Source organism: Coregonus lavaretus, assembly GCF_964263955.1.
Source record: "Coregonus lavaretus genome assembly, contig: HAP1_SCAFFOLD_421, whole genome shotgun sequence".
Taxonomy (NCBI): Eukaryota; Metazoa; Chordata; class Actinopteri; order Salmoniformes; family Salmonidae; genus Coregonus; species Coregonus lavaretus.
Window position 1 is genome coordinate 161,190 of NW_028158552.1, and position 16,211 is coordinate 177,400.

The 16,211-nt window shown below is 44.2% G+C and overlaps 1 protein-coding gene across 1 annotated transcript in view; it reads right to left on the minus strand.

Moving 5' to 3' along the window:
• Positions 1-1,554: 1,554 nt before the first annotated feature.
• The window catches only part of LOC311123850 (FYVE, RhoGEF and PH domain-containing protein 1-like), a gene marked incomplete at its 5' end in the record, with an annotated part of 35,836 nt that continues 21,179 nt past the window's right edge, over positions 1,555-16,211 (minus strand). The window contains 8 exons of the mRNA XM_084198071.1: positions 1,555-1,882; positions 5,862-6,008; positions 6,400-6,558; positions 8,767-8,895; positions 11,361-11,493; positions 11,605-11,777; positions 12,135-12,281; positions 14,889-14,947. Of these exons, the coding sequence (XP_084054197.1) occupies positions 1,613-1,882; positions 5,862-6,008; positions 6,400-6,558; positions 8,767-8,895; positions 11,361-11,493; positions 11,605-11,777; positions 12,135-12,281; positions 14,889-14,947 (1,217 nt within the window). The 3' untranslated portion in view covers positions 1,555-1,612. The remainder of the gene's footprint in view (positions 1,883-5,861; positions 6,009-6,399; positions 6,559-8,766; positions 8,896-11,360; positions 11,494-11,604; positions 11,778-12,134; positions 12,282-14,888; positions 14,948-16,211) is intronic.

Genomic DNA, 16,211 nt, shown 5'->3' on the forward strand with positions numbered 1-16,211 from the left:
AAAAGGTATATATATTTTGAATCTTCTTTCAACAGTCTTTAAAATACCTGTGGTAATGTAGCGACACCCTGTAATACAACATACTCTTTCCAAGGTCTACGTACAAAAACAACTAGTCAGGTACAAGAACTAAGCAATTTTTCATAAAAAAGGACAGTTCTAAATTTGGAATTCTATATTCTAAATTCTATACAGCCGAACCCGGAGAGAGAGAGAGTGCGTAAGGAGGAAGGATACCACTTGGAGACTGTAAGACTGTACCACATCCCCCAGAGCAGCCGGTGGAAGGCTATACAGATGTAGGATCTTAATTTGATCACTTTTGTGCAACCTTGTAGTGTATTCGAGGTTTAAAAAGGCTTCTAAGGTTAGCAATTTCCACTTTAAAATGTCAGACTTGATTTGCAGTAACAATTTTCTTTATCAACCCCTACAAAAAATGTCCATTAATTCACATTTCCTGTTGCTGCGGGATTCCAGCTGTAGAAAACTGGCTCAAATGAAGATCCCCATATGTAGCTTCTCATCACCAGGAACAGACTTGGGAGGGAGGGAGCAGTTACCGCAGGCGGCCATATTGTTTCCTCTTCTCTTCAGCCAGAGGCCCAGGGAGTCAGGGACAGTCTTTAGCGCCCAGCTACAGTCTCTGTCTGTCTGTCTGTCTGTCTGTCTGTCTGTCTGTCTGTCTGTCTGTCTGTCTGTCTGTCTGTCTGTCTGTCTGTCCAGGGGTCAGTTAGCCCTCAGTCCATCATCATATTCCAACACTGTCCAGTCCAGCCCTTCTGGAATCATCTCATCGCATTAGGAAGAAAGTAACAGATAGGGATAGCACAACAATCCCCATCACCATCCAAACAACAGTTATTTCATATGGAGGAACAGACACAGAAACAGAGCCATAGTGTCTCATCAGCCTTCTACTGCCTTCTGTGGAGAGTTACAAACACTCAGAACCATAGAACACTCAGAACCCTAGAACACTCAGAACCATAGAACACTCAGAACCATAGAACATTCAGAAACCTAGAACACTCAGAACCATAGAACACTCAGAACCCTAGAACACTCAGAACCATAGAACACTCAGAACCATAGAACACTCAGAACCATAGAACACTCAGACAGCATAGAAACCAATCAATGTTCTAAACATCACATCATCAACATCGATATTGGCAGAGGAAAATGGTACGGAGGAGGATGTCTGTTCAGTGCTCAGAATGAATTAATGTAAAATCACTATGACACACCATCTTCATATAATGCATTTCTTCTGAAGGGAGGAGGGGAGCAACACTTTTTACTTTGACTGGCATTTTTTGTTGTTGTTGCAAACACTGGTTCACTGACAAGATGGTGAGCAATACACTGACTGAGAGAAACGGACCTGTAGATTATCATGCAACTGACTGATCACTGACATTAAATACAGAGAGGTGTGTGTCTGTGTGTGTGTGCGTGTGGAAACGTCTTGTGTGTTTGTTTGTAAGTTTTAAACTGTGCGTATGTGCTGCTCATGTTCTGTACAGTTTGTAGTTTGTAGTTTTTAATTTTGTAGTTTGTATGTGTATACAGCAGATTATCTAATACTGATTTTACGCCTTCTAACCAATCACGTATTCTCTCCCGAGGTTGCAGTCTCCTCCCCTTCCTCCTCTAGGGCCTCTGTGATTGAACCGTGAGCCTGTAGCTCCTCCCCTCTCCCTGCGCGTGATAGGACCTCTATCCAGCGGCGCTGTAGCTCCTCCCCGTCGGCGCTGAAGTAGAGCGTAAGGTGTGATTGGCTGATTTTGAAGGCAAAGCGGCGTTCCAGGCGGTCACACGACTCAGGAAGGGATACCTCGAAGCCAATCAGAGGGACAGAGCGCTGGGCTTTCACATCCTGGAGGAAGAGGAGGGAAAACACAGAGAGTGGATGGTCAGAATAACTTTTCAAAGGAAACTTAATTCAGGATGTTCAGTGGAAGATAAATGTACACAGCTAAGCTTCTCACACATCTCATCTCACCTGGGGAGCACCGTATATATGTAGAGCACCAGCGGATCATTATCTGGGTCTAACAACGGCCTAACAACGGCCTAACAACGGCCTAACAACGGTCTAACAACGGTCTAACAACGGCCTAACAGCGGTCTAACAACGGTCTAACAACGGCCTAACAACGGCCTAACAACGGCCTAACAACGGTCTAACAACGGCCTAACAACGGCCTAACAACGGCCTAACAACGGTCTAACAACGGTCTAACAACGGCCTAACAACGGTCTAACAACGGTCTAACAACGGTCTAACGGGGTGTAATACCAGGTAAATAGGGGTGTAATAACAGGTTAATAGGGGTGTAATAACAGGTAAATAGGGGTGTAATAACAGGTAAATAGGGGTGTAATAACAGGTTAATAGGGGTGTAATAACAGGTAAATAGGGGTGTAATAACAGGTAAATAGGGGTGTAATAACAGGTTAATAGGGGTGTAATAACAGGTTAATAGGGGTGTAATAACAGGTAAATAGGGGTGTAATAACAGGTTAATAGGGGTGTAATAACAGGTTAATAGGGGCGTAATAACAGGTTAATAGGGGCGTAATAACAGGTTAATAGGGGTGTAATAACAGGTTAATAGGGGTGTAATAACAGGTTAATAGGGGTGTAATAACAGGTTAATAGGGGTGTAATAACAGGTAAATAGGGGTGTAATAACAGGTTAATAGGGGTGTAATAACAGGTTAATAGGGGTGTAATAACAGGTAAATAGGGGTGTAATAACAGGTTAATAGGGGTGTAATAACAGGTAAATAGGGGTGTAATAACAGGTTAATAGGGGTGTAATAACAGGTAAATAGGGGTGTAATAACAGGTTAATAGGGGTGTAATAACAGGTTAATAGGGGTGTAATAACAGGTTAATATAATAACAGGTTAATAGGGGTGTAATAACAGGTTAATAGGGGTGTAATAACAGGTAAATAGGGGTGTAATAACAGGTTAATAGGGGTGTAATAACAGGTAAATAGGGGTGTAATAACAGGTTAATATAATAACAGGTTAATAGGGGTGTAATAACAGGTAAATAGGGGTGTAATAACAGGTAAATAGGGGTGTAATAACAGGTTAATAGGGGTGTAATAACAGGTTAATAGGTGTGTAATAACAGGTTAATAGGGGTGTAATAACAGGTAAATAGGGGTGTAATAACAGGTAAATAGGGGTGTAATAACAGGTAAATAGGGGTGTAATAACAGGTTAATAGGGGTGTAATAACAGGTAAATAGGGGTGTAATAACAGGTTAATAGGGGTGTAATAACAGGTAAATAGGGGTGTAATAACAGGTTAATAGGGGCGTAATAACAGGTTAATAGGGGCGTAATAACAGGTTAATAGGGGTGTAATAACAGGTTAATAGGGGTGTAATAACAGGATAATAGGGGTGTAATAACAGGTAAATAGGGGTGTAATAACAGGTAAATAGGGGTGTAATAACAGGTTAATAGGGGTGTAATAACAGGTAAATAGGGGTGTAATAACAGGTTAATAGGGGTGTAATAACAGGTAAATAGGGGTGTAATAACAGGTTAATATGGGTGTAATAACAGGTTAATAGGTGTGTAATAACAGGTTAATAGGGGTGTAATAACAGGTAAATAGGGGTGTAATAACAGGTAAATAGGGGTGTAATAACAGGTAAATAGGGGTGTAATAACAGGTAAATAGGGGTGTAATAACAGGTTAATAGGGGTGTAATAACAGGTAAATAGGGGTGTAATAACAGGTAAATGTGGTGTAATAACAGGTAAATAGGGGTGTAATAACAGGTTAATAGGGGTGTAATAACAGGTAAATAGGGGTGTAATAACAGGTAAATAGGGGTGTAATAACAGGTAAATAGGGGTGTAATAACAGGTAAATAGGGGTGTAATAACAGTCTAATAGGGGTGTAATAACAGGTAAATAGGGGTGTAATAACAGGTTAATAGGGGTGTAATAACAGGTTAGTAATAACAGGTAAATAGGGGTGTAATAACAGGTTAATAGGGGTGTAATAACAGGTTAATAGGGGTGTAATAACAGGTTAATATGGGTGTAATAACAGGTAAATAGGGGTGTAATAACAGGTAAATAGGGGTGTAATAACAGGTAAATAGGGGTGTAATAACAGGTTAATAGGGGTGTAATAACAGGTTAATAGGGGTGTAATAACAGGTAAATAGGGGTGTAATAACAGGTAAATAGGGGTGTAATAACAGGTTAATAGGGGTGTAATAACAGGTTAATAGGGGTGTAATAACAGGTAAATAGGGGTGTAATAACAGGTAAATAGGGGTGTAATAACAGGTTAATAGGGGTGTAATAACAGGTTAATAGGGGTGTAATAACAGGTAAATAGGGGTGTAATAACAGGTTAATAGGGGTGTAATAACAGGTAAATAGGGGTGTAATAACAGGTAAATAGGGGTGTAATAACAGGTAAATAGGGGTGTAATAACAGGTTAATAGGGGTGTAGTAACAGGTTAATAGGTGTGTAATAACAGGTAAATAGGGGTGTAATAACAGGATAATAGGGGTGTAATAACAGGTAAATAGGGGTGTAATAACAGGTAAATAGGGGTGTAATAACAGGATAATAGGGGTGTAATAACAGGTAAATAGGGGTGTAATAACAGGTAAATAGGGGTGTAATAACAGGTAAATAGGGGTGTAATAACAGGTTAATAGGTGTGTAATAACAGGTTAATAGGTGTGTAATAACAGGTAAATAGGGGTGTAATAACAGGTTAATAGGGGTGTAATAACAGGTTAATAGGTGTGTAATAACAGGTAAATAGGGGTGTAATAACAGGTTAATAGGGGTGTAATAACAGTCTAATAGGGGTGTAATAACAGTCTAATAGGGGTGTAATAACAGGTTAATAGGGGTGTAATAACAGGTTAATAGGGGTGTAATAACAGGTAAATAGGGGTGTAATAACAGGTAAATAGGGGTGTAATAACAGGTAAATAGGGGTGTAATAACAGGTTAATAGGGGTGTAATAACAGGTAAATAGGGGTGTAATAACAGGTTAATAGGGGTGTAATAACAGGTAAATAGGGGTGTAATAACAGGTAAATAGGGGTGTAATAACAGGTTAATAGGGGTGTAATAACAGGTTAATAGGGGTGTAATAACAGGTAAATAGGGGTGTAATAACAGGTAAATAGGGGTGTAATAACAGGTAAATAGGGGTGTAATAACAGGTTAATAGGGGTGTAATAACAGGTAAATAGGGGTGTAATAACAGGTTAATAGGGGTGTAATAACAGGTAAATAGGGGTGTAATAACAGGTAAATAGGGGTGTAATAACAGGTAAATAGGGGTGTAATAACAGGTTAATAGGGGTGTAATAACAGGTTAATAGGGGTGTAATAACAGGTAAATAGGGGTGTAATGACAGGTTAATAGGGGTGTAATAACAGGTTAATAGGGGTGTAATAACAGGTAAATAGGGGTGTAATAACAGGTTAATAGGGGTGTAATAACAGGTAAATAGGGGTGTAATAACAGGTAAATAGGGGTGTAATAACAGGTAAATAGGGGTGTAATAACAGGTTAATAGGGGTGTAATAACAGGTTAATAGGGGTGTAATAACAGGTAAATAGGGGTGTAATAAAAGGTAAATAGGGGTGTAATAACAGGTTAATAGGGGTGTAATAACAGGTTAATAGGGGTGTAATAACAGGTAAATAGGGGTGTAATAACAGGTAAATAGGGGTGTAATAACAGGTTAATAGGGGTGTAATAACAGGTAAATAGGGGTGTAATAACAGGTAAATAGGGGTGTAATAACAGGTTAATAGGGGTGTAATAACAGGTCATCTCACCTGAGGAGCACCGTATATGTACAGCACCAGTGGTTCGTTCTCTGGGATGACAAACCAGGCTTTCTGCCAGCCTCTGCCTGCTCCCTTCTCCATGTGGTGAAGGAAGCTACACAACACACTGTTCTCTGCTGCTACCGACGCCTGTTTCTGTACACCACACACACACACACACACACACACACACACACACACACACACACACACACACACATACACCAATACACACTGTATTACAGAACACTCTTGTTTCATTAGATATGACACACACACACCAATACACTACATAACTCCTGTCTTTTACTCTTCGAGTACAGTTCAAAATGTGGAAAAGTTTTTGACATAAATGCATGTCCTTGGTATGACCTTTGGTAATGTTGTTTGACCAAGGCCTTCAGTCACGACTCACACCTCCAGCAGAACCTTGTGAAGTATCTGTTGTGTAGATGTGTATTAGACCCGGAGGTTCTTTAATCTCACCTCTGTCTTATCTCTGCTCTCTCCTTGAACTGTTCTACAGCAGTCAGGATCCGCTACATACCTCTAATATCGACCGTCGTCTGTGAGCGCTGCTGGTCAGACTGGCGGGGGAGGGGGGAACCCCCACTAGGGTGCTGTAGCAGGCGATACACACCCTGTTAGCCCTGTTGTTGTCATAGAGCAGACGGGCCCTGAACTCTGAACACTTTCCACACACCACCTGGAAAAAAAAACAGAGAAGAGTTAAGGGGTGGAGTTCTCTGGATGGGGGTGGAGGAGAGGAGTTCTCTGGCTGGGGGGGTTGGGGGGGTTGGGAGGGGAGGAGTTCTCTGGATGGGGGTGGAGGTGAGGTCTCTGGCTGGGGGTGGGAGGGGAGGGGTTCTCTGGCTGGGGGTGGAGGAGAGGAGTTCTCTGGCTGGGGGGGTTGGGGGGGTGGGAGGGGAGGAGTTCTCTGGCAGGGGGTGGGAGGGGAGGAGTTCTCTGGCTGGGGGTGGGAGGGGAGCTTTAGCCCCTCGCCATTTGAGTGACAGCTAGCAAGATGCACACAAAGCAGAGAGAGAGAGAGAGAGAGAGAGAGAGAGAGCAATGACGTGGTGCACATACTGTATCTGCACATATGTGACGTAGTACACAATTTTCGGGGACCACTTTTGGCTTGTGAGCCCTACTTTGAGAACTACAGACTAAAAAGTATACAAAAGTACAGGAGAATCTCTTTAAATCAAGAGTTTTTAATATTGAGTTGTGTCTAATTCTTCAGCAGTGGACCGACTGACAATCTGGTCACATGTACAGTGAGGGAAAAAAATATTTGATCCCCTGCTGATTTTGTACATTTGCCCACTGACAAAGAAATGATCAGTCTATAATTTGAATGGTAGGTTTATTTTAACAGCGAGAGACAGAATAACAACAACAAAAATCCAGAAAAACGCATGTAAAATTTTTTTATTAATTGATTTGCATTTTAATGAGGGAAATAAGTATTTGACCCCCTCTCAATCAGAAAGATTTCTGGCTCCCAGGTGTCTTTTATACAGGTAACGAGCTGAGATTAGGAGCACACTCTTAAAGGGAGTGCTCCTAATCTCAGCTTGTTACCTGTATAAAAGACACCTGTCCACAGAAGCAATCAATCAGATTCCAAACTCTCCACCATGGCCAAGACCAAAGAGCTCTCCAAGGATGTCAGGGACAAGATTGTAGACCTACACAAGGCTGGAATGGGCTACAAGACCATCGCCAAGCAGCTTGGTGAGAAGGTGACAACAGTTGGTGCGATTATTCACAAATGGAAGAAATACAAAAGACCTGTCAATCTCCCTCGGCCTGGGGCTCCATGCAAGATCTCACCTCGTGGAGTTGCAATGATCATGAGAACGGTGAGGAATCAGCCCAGAACTACAAAAGAGGATCTTGTCAATGATCTCAAGGCAGCTGGGACCATAGTCACCAAGAAAACAATTGGTAACACACTACGCCGTGAAGGACTGAAATCCTGCAGCGCCCGCAAGGTCCCCCTGCTCAAGAAAGCACATATACAGGGCCGTCTGAAGTTTGCCAATGAACATCTGAATGATTCAGAGGAGAACTGGGTGAAAGTGTTGTGGTCAGATGAGACCAAAATTGAGCTTTTTGGCATCAACTCAACTCGCCATGTTTGGAGGAGGAGGAATGCTGCCTATGACCCCAAGAACACCATCCCCACCATCAAACATAGAGGTGGAAACATTATGCTTTGGGGGTGTTTTTCTGCTAAGGGGACTGGACAACTTCACCGCATCAAAGGGACAATGGACGGGGCCATGTACCGTCAAATCTTGGGTGAGAACCTCCTTCCCTCAGCCAGGGCATTGAAAATGGGTCGTGGATGGGTATTCCAGCATGACAATGACCCAAAACACATGGCCAAGGCAACAAAGGAGTGGCTCAAGAAGAAGATCATGAAGGTCCTGGAGTGGCCTAGCCAGTCTCCAGACCTTAATCCCATAGAAAATCTGTGGAGGGAGCTGAAAGTTTGAGTTGCCAAACGTCAGCCTCGAAACCTTAATGACTTGGAGAAGATCTGCAAAGAGGAGTGGAACAAAATCCCTCCTGAGATGTGTGCAAACCTGGTGGCCAACTACAAGAAACGTCTGACCTCTGTGATTGCCAACAAAGGTTTTGCAACCAAGTACTAAGTCATGTTTTGCAGAGGGGTCAAATACTTATTTCCCTCATTAAAATGCAAATCAATTTATAACATTTTTGACATGCGTTTTTCTGGATTTTGTTGTTGTTATTCTGTCTCTCACTGTTCAAATAAACCTACCATTAAAATTATAGACTGATCATGTCTTAGTCAGTGGGCAAACGTACAAAATCAGCAGGGGATCAAATACTTTTTTCCCTCACTGTACATAACATCATGACTTGATTGGAAACGTACGTGTCCACAGGCTTTGCAGTGGTGGCGTCTCTTGGTGATGGAGTTGAATGGCTCCTGGCACTTCATACACAAAGTCACCTCCTTCTCCCGGATCGGAGTGGGGGCACGCTTCCCCAGCTCACTACAGTTCTGAGAGAGAAGTGAAGAGAAAAGAAGAGAGGAGCAAAGGAAGAGAGAGAGAGAGCGAGAGAGAGAGCGAGAGAGAGAGAGAGAGAGAGAGAGAGAGAGAGAGAGAAAGAGAGAGAGAGAGAGAGAGAGAGAGAGAGAGAGAGAGAGAGAGAGAGAGAGAGAGAGAGAGAGAGAGAGAGAGAGAGAGAGAGAGAGAGAGAGAGAGAGAGAGAGAGATATGGGATGAGAGGGGGCAGAAATGCAATATGATCTCACAGATGGAGGTATTCAGAAGCTAAAGAGTGTAATTTAATAGTGTTAATAAGGTAAGGTAGAGGCTCAGCCCGGAATATTGCTTAAACCAACTCTTTCAGATCTATTCAAGTGCCTAATGGCTAGAGGTTATGCTGGGGTTAGGGGTTATGCTGGTGCTAGGGGTTATGCTGGGGTTAGAGGCTAGTGGTTATCCTGGGAGCTAGGGGTTATGCTGGGGTTAGAGACTAGGGGTTATCCTGGGAGCTAGGGGTTATGCTGGGGTTAGAGACTAGGGGTTATGCTGGGGTTAGAGGCTAGGGGCTAGGGGTTATGCTGGGGTTAGAGGCTAGGGGTTATGCTGGGGTTAGAGGCTAGGGGTTATGCTGGGGTTAGAGGCTAGGGGCTAGGGGTTATGCTGGGGTTAGAGGCTAGGGGTTATGCTGGGGTTAGAGGCTAGGGGCTAGGGGTTATGCTGGGGTTAGAGGCTAGGGGTTATGCTGGGGTTAGAGGCTAGGGGTTATGCTGGGGTTAGAGGCTAGGGGCTAGGGGTTATGCTGGGGTTAGAGGCTAGGGGTTATGCTGGGGTTAGAGGCTAGGGGCTAGGGGTTATGCTGGGGTTAGAGGTTAGGGGTTATGCTGGGGTTAGGGGTTAGGGGTTATGCTGGGGTTAGAGGCTAGGGGCTAGGGGTTATGCTGGGGTTAGAGGCTAGGGGTTATGCTGGGGTTAGAGGCTAGGGGTTATGCTGGGGTTAGAGGCTAGGGGTTATGCTGGGGTTAGAGGCTAGGGGTTAGGGGTTATGCTGGGGTTAGAGGCTAGGGGCTAGGGGTTATGCTGGGGTTAGAGGCTAGGGGTTATGCTGGGGTTAGAGGCTAGGGGCTAGGGGTTATACTGGGGTTAGAGGCTAGGGGCTAGGGGTTATGCTGGGGTTAGAGACTAGGGGTTATGCTGGGGTTAGAGGCTAGGGGTTATCCTGGGAGCTAGGGGTTATGCTGGGGTTAGGGGTTAGGGGTTATGCTGGGGTTAGAGGCTAGGGGCTAGGGGTTATGCTGGGGTTAGAGACTAGGGGCTAGGGGTTATGCTGGGGTTAGAGGCTAGGGGCTAGGGGTTATGCTGGGGTTAGAGACTAGGGGCTAGGGGTTATGCTGGGGTTAGAGGCTAGGGGATATGCTGGGGTTAGAGGCTAGGGGTTATGCTGGGGTTAGAGGCTAGGGGCTAGGGGTTATGCTGGGGTTAGAGGCTAGGGGCTAGGGGTTATGCTGGGGTTAGAGGCTAGGGGTTATGCTGGGGTTAGAGGCTAGGGGTTATGCTGGGGTTAGAGGCTAGGGGTTATGCTGGGGTTAGAGGCTAGGGGTTAGGGGTTATGCTGGGGTTAGAGGCTAGGGGCTAGGGGTTATGCTGGGGTTAGAGGCTAGGGGTTATGCTGGGGTTAGAGGCTAGGGGCTAGGGGTTATACTGGGGTTAGAGGCTAGGGGCTAGGGGTTATGCTGGGGTTAGAGGCTAGGGGCTAGGGGCTAGGGGTTAGGGGTTATGCTGGGGCTAGGGGTTAGGAACTAGGGGTTAGGGGCTAGGGGTAAGAGACTAGGGGTAATGCTGGGGTTAGAGGCTAGGGGCTAGGGGTTATGCTGGGGTTAGAGGCTAGGGGCTAGGGGTTATGCTGGGGTTAGAGGCTAGGGGTTAGGGGCTAGGGGTTAGGGGCTAGGGGTTAGGGACTAGGGGTTAGGGGCTAGGGGTTAGGGACTAGGGGTTAGGGGCTAGGGGTTAGGGGCTAGGGGCTAGGGGTTAGGGACTAGGGGTTAGGGGCTAGGGGTTAGGGACTAGGGGTTAGGGACTAGGGGTTAGGGACTAGGGGTTAGGGGCTAGGGGTTAGGGACTAGGGGTTAGGGGCTAGGGGCTAGGGGTAGTATAGTATCTTACAGGTGAGTTGGGAGGAGTGTAGTCCTAGGGGTTAGGGACTAGGGGTTAGGGGCTAGGGGTTAGGGGTTAGGGACAAGGGGTTAGAGGCTAGGGGCTAGGGGTTAGGGGTTAGGGGTTAGGGGCTAGGGGTTAGGGGCTAGGGGTTATGGGTAGTGTAGTATCCTACAGGTGAGTTGGGAGGAGTGTAGTCCTAGGGGTTAGGGACTAGGGGTTAGGGACTAGGGGTTAGGGACTAGGGGTTAGGGGTAGTGTAGTATCCTACAGGTGAGTTGGGAGGAGTGTAGTCCTAGGGGTTATGGGTAGTGTAGTATCTTACAGGTGAGTTGGGAGGAGTGTAGTCCTCGTCTCGGAGAGAACAGCTGAGATGGTGGAATGTCGCTAGCGTCTGTTCATGTCTTTGAATCGTGGCCTGGATAGCCTGGATCCAATCTCTCTTCTCTTCTTCAGTCCTACTCACAGTAAACAAATGGCTTTGAGCTAAATATTAATTGCAATTCATTGTAAACTACTCAAAAGCCTGTAATTCAAGATAGAGGAAGATCATCCGCTGCCCTCATCACCTGGCCTGTAGTTCTAGTGATCGTTGTTTTCCTGACACCAGGAAGGTTCTGGGGACGTTAAGGCTGCTGCTCTCCTTCAGCTCCATCCCATCCACATCGATCCTGGCTCTCACCCCAAACTTCTGACCAATCAACCTCAGCTTAGGGACGCAGTACAATAACCTATCATTGAACTGCAGAGAGAGAGGGGTGGGGGGAAGAGGTAGAGAGACGAGAGAAAGAGAGAAAGAGAGAAAGAGAGAAAGAGAGAGAGAGAGAGAGAGAGAGAGAGAGAGAGAGAGAGAGAGAGAGAGAGAGAGAGAGAGAGAGAGAGAGAGAGAGAGAGAGAGAGAGAGAGAGGGAGAGTTGATAGGGCGAGACAGGGGAGCGAGATGTAGGCCTAGTTGCATTTTGACATTTTGGATTCATGACATAAATCACAACATGATTTCAGCAGAGAACAGTGTTCTCCAAATATATCAACAGTTCAACAATACTATTTTCACACTATTTTTCACACTATTTTCACACTGTCACAATGACTCACTCACCAGTATGAGGTATCTGTCCTGCGAGGTGCCGTTCTTGGCCGACAGTTTGAGGATATGTCCCTCCTTCATGAGTTCGTTAGTAGGGCTAACAATGTCCTCCTCTCCTCCCAGCAACTCATACACCTTCAGTAGCTTCCGCATACGCTCCTGTACGTTACACACACACGATGTCAAGGTGCTGCGCATGAGAACCAAAAAACCTTTGCACAAGCACGTTTGCACATCTACAGATGTAGGACCTTAATTTGATCACTCTTTCTTTGCTGAGAATTTTCCTGCACGGCAGGAAATGCAAACTCGCAGTGTATTTGAATTTGAAAAAGGTTTCAAAAGTTTGTAATTTCCACTTAGAAATGTCAGACTTGATTTGCCCTAACGAAAAATTTATCAACTCCTACAAGAATGTCCATGAATTAGAATCCACATAATAAATCACATTTCCTGTTGCTGCTGTAGCAAACTGGCTCAAATTAAGATCCTACATCTGTATAGTTACATCTTAACACAGGTGTGTAGGAGAATCAAAACCTGAAATAGATAGTACAGTGCCTGGCAAAAGTGTTCAGCCCCCTTGGCTTTTTTCCTATTTTGTTGCATTACAACCTGTAATTTAAATTGATTTTTATTTGGATTTTATGTAATGGACATACACAAAACAGTCCAAATTGGTGAAGTGAAATGAAGAAAATAACTTGTTTCAAAAAATTCTAAAAAAGAAATAACAGAAAAGTTGTATTCACCCCCTTTGCTATGAAGCCCCTAAATAACATCTGGTTCAACCAATTACCTTTAGAAGTCACATAATAAGTTAAATAAAGTCCACCTGTGTGCAATCTAAGTGTCACATGATCTGTCACATGATCTCAGTATATATACACCTGTTCTGAAAGGCCCCAGAGTCTGCAACACCACTAAGCAATGGGCACCACCAAGCAAGCAGCACCATGAAGACCAGGGAGCTCTCCAAACAGGTCAGGGACAAAGTTGTGGAGAAGTACAGATCAGGGTTGGGTTATAAAAAAAGATCTGAAACTTTGAACATCCCACGGAGCACCATTAAATCCATTATAAAAAAATTGAAAGAATATGGCACCACAACAAACCTGCCAAGAGAGGGCTGCCCACCAAAACTCACAGACCAGGCAAGGAGGGCATTAATCAGAGAGGCAACAAAGAGACCAAAGATAACCCTGAAGGAGCTGCAAAGCTCCACAGCGGAGATTGGAGTATTTGTCCATAGGACCACTTTAAGCCGTACACTCCACAGAGCTGGGCTTTACGGAAGAGTGGGCAGAAAAAAGCCATTGCTTAAAGAAAAAAATAACCAAACACATTTGGTGTTCGCCAAAAGGCATGTGGGAGACTCCCCAAACATATGGAAGAAGGTACTCTGGTCAGATGAGACTAAAATTGAGCTTTTTGGCCATCAAGGGAAACGCTATGTCTGTCGCAAACCCAACACCTCTCATCACCCCGAGAACACCATCTGTGGGAATGTTTTTCATTGGCAGGGACTGGGAAACTGGTCAAAATTGAAGGAATGATTGATGGCGGTAAATACAGGGAAATTCTTGAGGGAAACCTGTTTCAGTCTTCCAGAGATTTCAGACTGGGACGGAGGTTCACCTTCCAGTAGGACAATGACCCTAAGCACACTGCTAAAGCAACACTCGAGTGGTTTAAGGGGAAACATTTAAATGTCTTGGAATGGCCTAGTCAAAGCCCAGACCTCAATCCAATTGAGAATCTGTGGTATGACTTAAAGATTGCTGTACACCAGCGGAACCCATCCAACTTGAAGGAGCTGGAGCAGTTTTGCCTTGAAGAATGGCCAAAAATCCCAGTGGCTAGATGTGCCAAGCTTATAGAGACATACCCCAAGAGACTTGCAGCTGTAATTGCTGCAAAAGGTGGCTCTACAAAGTATTGACTTTGGGGGGGGGTGAATAGTTATGCACGCTCAAGTTTTCTGTATTTTTGTCTTATTTCTTGTTTGTTTCACAATAAAAAATATGTTGCATCTTCAAAGTGGTAGGCATGTTGTGTAAATCAAATTATACAAACCCCCCCCAAAAAATCAATTTTAATTCCAGGTTGTAAGGCAACAAAATAGGAAAAATGCCATGTAGCCTATAGCCTGTCTTAGAGAAATGTCATCATCTAATATTGTAAGAGCTTTCATTGTCTGCTTATATGCCCCCTTTATTTATCCTACGGTTCTGACTTGGTGTATAGGGAGAACACTGGAAGAACGGCCCAGGTTCTGAATTCTGTCGCTGTACATTTCAAAAGTGCTGAACAAATAGTTATATTGACTACGTCCGTCCTAGCTCGCTCTTTAATGTCTTAATCGAAATTACGGATTGCCTCTCATCCGCTCGTCGTCCCCTTATGCCATAGTTTTGTACATCTCAATTGTCAGTAGAAACCACATTTGTTTAAGCAAGTCAGCCATGTTTTTTAAAAGGCAGTAAATGAGGCTATCAGCTATATTAAATCAGCTATGCTTTTTTAAAAGGCAGTAAATGAGGCTGAATGAACTGTTTCGCTGCCAGACAAGGCTCCGCTGATAGCCAGGTGTAGCAGTGGTAAGGTGTTGGGACTGCTGTTGGTGCTAAAATCACCACTGGTTATGAGTCAACCCTTCACATCACTAGTGAGGGCGGGTTCTGCAGTGTGAACTGTGAAAGGACTCACCATCTTTCTGATGGCGGTGTTGGAGTGCTCTGCAGTGTGAACTGTGAAAGGACTCACCATCTTACTGATGGCTGTGTTGGAGTGCTCTGCAGCTGTGGCGATCAACTCCAGAGATTCTGAAAAAAACACAACAGAGACTTTGTTACGACAAACAAACAAAAAACGGTTTCAAATACTAACTTGCTCCTTTGAGCTAATTTTCCTGCATTTCCCTTGAATTCATTGGAAGTAATAATATATAATATATTTTATTAGTATAATAATAGATTTATTAGTATAGCTCTTTTCATATCATAGAGCACTCAAACTCAACTCTGGACCTCGAAGCCAGTTCCACTTCATGTTTTCATTGTTCCCCTCTAATCAGGGACTGATTTATACCAGTGACACCAGGTGTATGCAATTAATTATCAGGTAGAACAAAAAACCAACAGGCTCCGGACCTCATAGGGTAAGAGTTGAATACCCTTGGCATTGAGAGCCTCAGAGTGCTTCACAGTAGGACGACAACTTAGAGTTAGAAAGATGGCCTGTCAAGCCAATTAGTGTCCACCTGCCAAAAAGTGTCTCCCCCCTGCATCACAATGGGATTTGATGAACTCTAGCTTCCGTTGCTAGGGCTGTTGCTAGAACTTGCAAAATTCTGACCGGCCTACTTAATGAACCAAAGCGTCCGTTGCTATGCTGGTTGCTATGCTGGTTGCTATGCTGGTTGCTATGCTGGTTGCTATGCTGGTTGCTATGCTGGTTGCTATGCTGGTTGCTATGCTGGTTGCTGGGCTCTATTTTACCTCGTAGCGGTCATGGAGGATGCGGGCAGTTCTAGTTCTACTTCACCTCATAAGCGCTCGCTCGGTCCGCGCAAATGTATTACCTCAGAATCTCTCTCTAAGGACGGTGTTTTTGATGGTGACTACCTGCTGACTACCTGCTGATTCATAAGACTGAAAAGACTGAAAAGAGAACACTCTTTCTTTACCATATATTTGTCTATATATAAAAATATTTTTAAATAGGAATACATAATTTAAGCTGTTTTTAGATTGATATTAGACTGACATTGCTAGCCCTTACAAAAATGAATTTGTTGCGGCAAACTTCCCGCAAGTTTGTGTCTAATTTGCTGCAAACTAAATAGTGTGCCACAAAATGTTGCCAGAAGTTTGCAAATGTTTGCCACTAGTGGTGAATCTGCAGCAAACCTTTGGCAACAATAATATGTATTGCCACTAGTGACAAACAGTTCGCCAGAGGGTTTTTTCTGGCAGACAATTCCCTCAAGATTCAATTGGATTCAATGGCAAACCTGTGGCAACACGTTCCAAGACCAGTAACCGTTGATGACCAATCAGGAGAAACATTGGTTGGAAAATGGAAAGC